Here is a 6,000-nt window from a genome sequence, read left to right as displayed (position 1 = left end):
TTGGGTTATTGGTGACGGCTCAGCTCACCTTTTGTCTCCTCTCCAACTTCCCTACTTTGTTGCTCCGTTATCAGGCATTCATGTCTAACATAATGCGTGTGTTAAAAAATGACGTAATATTGAAGCTCTCTGTGCAAGATCCCGGCACACATTAAGAGGGGTAGTGATAAAGCAAAAGTGCAGGTTTTGTATAACCATGTTCAGGGATCCACTGATTCAACAATCAACATTCTCGGTGCCGGACGATTGCGTAGTGTTTTATCAAGAAACGCTATATGTTGGTACAATTGGTGCAGCACAGCAATGAACGGTATTAGTTGCAGGCATCACATTCATCACTTACTTCGCCGGAACAACCGATGCACGTAAGACAAAACACACCCCGGTAAGCGGGCTAGTACGTACCGAGCGTACCGAAAACACCACCAGACACGGTCACATTGAACTTGCACCGTCTTGTGCAAGGTGCATGTCCGCTGGCGACCAATTCGTGCAGATGCAAGCTTGTCTTATGGCGGTGACTGCCGTCGTGAAGAGGATCCACGGTGGTCGAACCAATTTCCACATGCAAGTGTAGGCGACACTTGTATTGTCCACAACCTGGATGACACAATGCACAGAAGACACATCTAATATGCTAAAATCGTTTCAAAATGGAGTTGAAGACCATCGATTTGACCAGTCCACTTTTCAGTCGCTGATATTCCGTAAATCTGGGATTTTTAGGCGTATTCCAACTTCATGCACAATTTTCGGCATTACTGGCACGCGAAATATTGGGCACAACATAACTTGTTGAATCGCACAACTTAGGAAGGCTCGTAACTTGGCGATGTTTGATTTTTCGACAAACGATACCGTGATATACAACGTACACTGAATGAGAACTCGCATTTCGCGTCGACACAATATCACACTGCGTGCCATTAGGCTATCCAACCCATATTTTAAGCGATTATCGTCTGTTCCGTTCGCTATTCTCCGTTTAAAAGATGCTATTGAAAGCACAGCCAGCGACTCAGTGAGGTGATTTGCGGACTTGCAGGATTTTGCTGTAAGGCCATGGAGTTAGTTCCAGAAGCAGGTAGATCAAGGGAAGGTCAATTGATACAGCCTCTTTATGGAAATACCTTCACCCGCAAGGCATTAAGTTCCAAGATGTGCTGTGGAGTTATCTCATCACTTCTGGAAAATCTGCTGACGCATCACTGTCGTTCTCTAAGGTGCAAACAGAAATTAGTGATAGTATTTAGCATGAAATGTAAGTGTTTAACCATCAACGAAGCTCATAAAAAATGAAGCCAAGTGTTTGACACTGTTGTTCTGAGAAATAGCATCGACTCAACAGGCATTCTCTGCTACAATTGAAAATTACCTGGGTTGCAGAAGTAATCATTACTGAGGTGGCGAATTTCACGAGCAGTGGCATAGCTCTAATACTGCACTGCACTACCTGCAGCTGGAACATATGCATAGGACTGCATTTCATTCTAGCAGGGAAGCACGTACAATACCTTTAAAATAATTTAACCAAGCGGCGCCACTCTTATCAAAGCGAACCCGTATTGTGCGACAGCAAACACCATCCCCGCCTATCCCACTGCTTTGGTAAACCACAGCGGTGTTCCGCATACCACAACGTCGAGATGCCACGTAGCCACACGTTCACGAGGTCGCGAGGTCATGGCGCTTCAGGTGACTGCAAGCAGGACTTCGAACAGCCACAGCCGTGGCTGCCACTGGCTTGGCATAGACCACATATCGTTCGCGTGCACACGCCAAAATAAGTGAACTCACACTGATTTTTCGCGCAGTCTTCAATCGAATCGAGGGCCCCGCTCCAGCGCTCTTGGAAGCCAAGCGCCATCGTCCTTGATCAGACGTCATACTCCTTCAGTTCGAACGAGAAAAGCGCTCACCGGGCGCGCGCCCTAACCGTGTGACGTCACTAGCTCCGCTCCTGTCCATGCGTCGGCTCAGCTGAGCCGCGCTGCCGCGTCGGCGTGACGTCACTGCGGAGGCTCCTAGCTGCTGGCCCAGGGGCTGTGACGTCACATGTGCTGTGGTCTAGCCCCCGGGAAGACGAAGAATGCAGAGCAGTGCATTGACAGTTGTCAGCAGCAACGGCGCGCGGACGACGGAACCTGAAATCGGCATAGAGTACTGTGACAATACAGCATTGCGCTCTCTCTCTCTCTCTCTCTCTCTCTCTCTCTCTCTCTCTCTCTCTCTCTCTCTCTCTCTCTCTCTCTCTCCTCTCTCTCTCTCTCTCTCTCTCTCTCTCTCTCTCTCTCTTCTCTCTTTCTCTCTCTCTCTCTCTCTCTCTCTCTCTCTCTCTCTCTCTCTCTCTCTCTCTCTCTCTCTCTCTCTCTCTCCTCTCTCTCTCTCTCTCTCTCTCTCTCTCTCTCTCTCTCTCTCTCTCTCTCTCTCTCTCTCTCTCTCTCTCTCTCTCTCTCTCTCTCTCTCTCTCTCTCAAAACATTGCATGAGGAATGAATGTCGCACCGATGATGTTTAGCCCAAGGTGTCACATAAAAGTCACATTTTCCGGGCGGTGAATCTGTAATAGATATCGCAATTACGTGCGGCGCTGATGGCCCTTTCAGGGACGAATGACTTGATATGCATGCTGATAACCACATGCTTGAGTTGAAGCATCTTCAAAAATAAGCTGACGGAAAACTAAACGCATAAATTCTGAAACAATATGAAAGGAATCCACCAAATCTTCACCGCATCTGCAGGTGCGGGTTGACTGAGCCACACTATCTCTGTTCCCTACCCTATCACCAACCTTTTCCAACTGCAGCCCTGAATTTTGGTGAACTCTGCTGATTGCCGATCTCACGTTGATCTGGAAAAAATGAGTCACCCTGCATTGCCGGCGACTTCGGGCCGGGGGTCGCCTCCCAAACTAGCTCGCAAGTTGGACGTTGAGCTTGTGGTAATCGTGATATCGAAACAACAGAAAACAGGATATTTGTAGCTTTTGCTAAGATGAAATAAAAAATTCACATTTCCCAGACGATATGTGGTTTTGAAAGCGACAGTGCCTTTTTACGTGGTTTTGTCCAAATAAAGGTGCCATCTCTCACCAAAAGCCTTTTTAAGACCCAGGCTCTCGAAAGCGGCACTGTCGCTCAGAGATCTCAGTGGGTGGGTTTAGCCCGTATGGATTTCAGACAAAATTCATCGCTAGCAAAATGCCTAATATTGCTAAACGTATCAACATTCCGCTTAAAAACTGTTTTGAAGTTCTGCACAAAGATGGCACTAAGTTGGATACATCTGAAACCAATGGTTAATTTTGAAGGTGCTGAGATGAAAAAACGGTACTTTAGGGAATGCAGAGCAGCTCCGTGGCCAATCGCCGCAAACAAAAAGTTACGCAAGATCTGGATGAGTGGTTAGAATGCACCAGAAACAAAGCTAGAAAAAACACCGCAGTGCCCACATCCCAGCCGAATGGAAGACGCAGCGCCTTAAGGTGCTGTAGCTCGCGGTCTCAGTGTGCACGCCACCCTCTCGCGCTCACCGCCACCTGCGCCAGGAGACATCCTCTGGGGCAGCGTCAGGCTGGAGATGTGGACGTCTTCGCTCTGGTAGGAGACAGACTCGATCTCGGCCGTGCACTTGAGGACGACCTGGCCGGAGAGGCTGAAGTGGGCCTGCCGCAGCCGGAAGTCGAGACCGAGCGTGGCCGTGCGCAGGCCCGAGGGCTCGGAGGTCTCCCGGTAGCGGGTCAGCGAGCTGTTGTCCGACTGCCGGCCAGGTACAGCTCAAGTTAGCGTCGTTGATGGTGCACGCAAAAGCGCATTTGCTTTGACGCCTTGGCCTTTACGATGCACCCGATTCCAGCAACCGGGGGGAGGCACGGACTAAAACAGGACTGCGCTGCGCAACTATTCCTCCTTATATGCCAAAGGGCTGGGTTGTGGGTCCTAGAGATAACCTGATTCGATAACTAAGGACACACTCGTTTGGTACGCGTAATTCTCAGAGCATTAAATACATTACTGCGGTTCGCCACAATGCAGACATGCATAGACAGAGTACAAGTGAATTCCTATTCTTTGATCCCACCACTCTTGCTTCTCGTCCCTTGACAGCCATGTTGACCTTGCTTAGATGCAATCATCGCTGGCAAACAGTCGTAAAACGTGAAAGCAAAGTTACGCAGCAGAAAGACCAAGACCAATCTTCGAGCAAGGCACTTCATGAGATGATGGACGCCAGTGAGCTATTCCGCGGGCCATTGGAGGCGTGACGTCACCTCGGGACAGCCTGCTCCGGCCTGCTCGGCGGGGGTCGGTTCGGTGAGCTGTGGCGGTTGGACCCGAGCGCATTGGCCGCCGTTTGTAGCTCCGTCACGATCGCGAGATCCTGCCAGGAACGTTACTTTATAGCTACAGGCTCAATTTTCCCCTCGATTCGTTCCGACTATTCGATATTCTGGAATAACGAGCAGACGACGGCGAATTTCAGCAGCCGCTAGCAAAAAAAAAGACGGCAGCCGTGAGCGGCCTTTTCAGCGGACGCGGCGACGACCTGCGTAATAACCGGCCCTAATGGAGAGCACGCGCAGTATCTGCACTGCACTGAATGCAGCGCTGTAATGACCCAAGAAGTGGCCCGTCAGCGAAAGCCCAGGCCCAATGGGTTCGAACCGCAGGGACTCCCTGAACGCTAGGATCCCCTGGGTCTGCTGGTGACGCCGCTGTACAGGTTGGGTGCGCGCGGGGCAGGTCAAGGAATCACATGCCAGAAGCAGCACTTATACCCCAATGGTCGCATTCGTTTAGCAATCACTGAGGATTCCTTTCAGGATCACCTAGTCCTTTCTGGAACTAAAAATGCGTCGTTTGGTATTCATTTCAGTCCGTGTTATGGAAAACGGCGATTCTGGGAGAACATCAACCCTATTTTCGGGCGGGGTCCAATTCTACCTTAATGTGGTGTCTCACATTTCAGGGCAAAACTGCTTCACTTTCCGGCAATCAAGCCTTGTAACTTGCCTGGACCATGCATTCAGCATTCTGAAACAATTTTGTCATTCTACATTGTCCAGAACTGGGGCTGGGCTTGGTTTGAATGTCAAGAAAGTTCACGAACTTTTCAGAGATGTGCGCTGCCAGATCAATTTCTCACGCAAGCTGGTGTTTAAATCTACTGAGTCTCACAGCATCGGATTTCATGGCGGAACAATTTCAGTACTTGTGCAGGCTCATACGCGGATACAAAAGATATGCTAGGAGTGCATCGCCATGATGCGCCAGTGACGCAGCCAAGATTCCGCCCACGACGCGGCCAAATCGGGATCTGGGGTGGGCCCTTAGAACCAAGGAAGCCATCTTTCTTCGTAGCGGCTATAACGGCCTTGTTTTTGGATTTTCTGGAGTTTTTAAAGCCTGGAACACTATATTGATGCATCAGCGTTATATTTTCGATATTTTGAAAGCCCCGTAAGGAGTTTAAAGCGGCCTGCCAACGCCAATAAACAAGTCCTTGGTACCTCTGAAGTGTAGTGGTCTGAAAGCGTTCCGCCATTGGTGGGCATGAATGACTTCTGTAGAAATGGTCGTTTGTGATTGGCGCAGTGAGTGGCGAAGGCCATTCAGCAAGAAATGCATTGATAGAAGTTTGGAAGTCCACCCAGCACGGGGCCAGATCGGGACTTAGCAGGAGGACCTTTCGGTCTGAACATGTATGTCCCATGATATGCCAGTCATGCACACCTGCTTCATGAACACAGCCTTGTAATGAACTGGGTGTCCATCTACCCATTGTTTCCCAAAGTCAAAGTGCCCTCGTAAAAGACCGGCTATGCTAAATGCCATAGCTCAGAACTTAAGATTATGGCATGGCGTGTTGTTGAATTCGCGTGATGCTGATTTCAATACGTGAAAAGCAAGATGTAGACGAAAACGCCTTACGTAGCTGCACATGATGCTCACGAACTTCAATTCCTATGGTCAAAAGGCTATCTAAAATGACCGACGAC

At 49.5% G+C, this 6,000-nt stretch overlaps 1 protein-coding gene across 3 annotated transcripts in view; it reads right to left on the bottom strand.

The window, feature by feature from the left end:
• Positions 1-569: 569 nt before the first annotated feature.
• The window catches only part of LOC119112043 (cell adhesion molecule 3), a 65,765-nt gene continuing 60,334 nt past the window's right edge, over positions 570-6,000 (bottom strand). Inside the window, exons 5-7 of one of the 3 annotated variants that reach the window (XM_037236015.1) lie at positions 3,535-3,760; positions 2,794-2,853; positions 570-2,144 (exon numbers count right to left, since the gene is read on the bottom strand). In XM_037236015.1, coding sequence (XP_037091910.1) covers positions 2,068-2,144; positions 2,794-2,853; positions 3,535-3,760 — 363 coding nt within the window. In that variant the 3' untranslated portion in view covers positions 570-2,067. The remainder of the gene's footprint in view (positions 2,145-2,793; positions 2,854-3,534; positions 3,761-6,000) is intronic. The other 2 variants (XM_037236024.1, XM_037236030.1) reach the window with 2 other exon arrangements.

Source organism: Pollicipes pollicipes, unplaced genomic scaffold (assembly GCF_011947565.3).
Source record: "Pollicipes pollicipes isolate AB1234 unplaced genomic scaffold, Ppol_2.1 Scaffold_2555;HRSCAF=2994_pilon_pilon_pilon, whole genome shotgun sequence".
Classification (NCBI taxonomy): domain Eukaryota; kingdom Metazoa; phylum Arthropoda; class Thecostraca; order Pollicipedomorpha; family Pollicipedidae; genus Pollicipes; species Pollicipes pollicipes.
The sequence above is the reverse complement of the archived record's forward strand: the minus strand, read 5'-3'. Positions and strand labels throughout refer to the sequence as shown.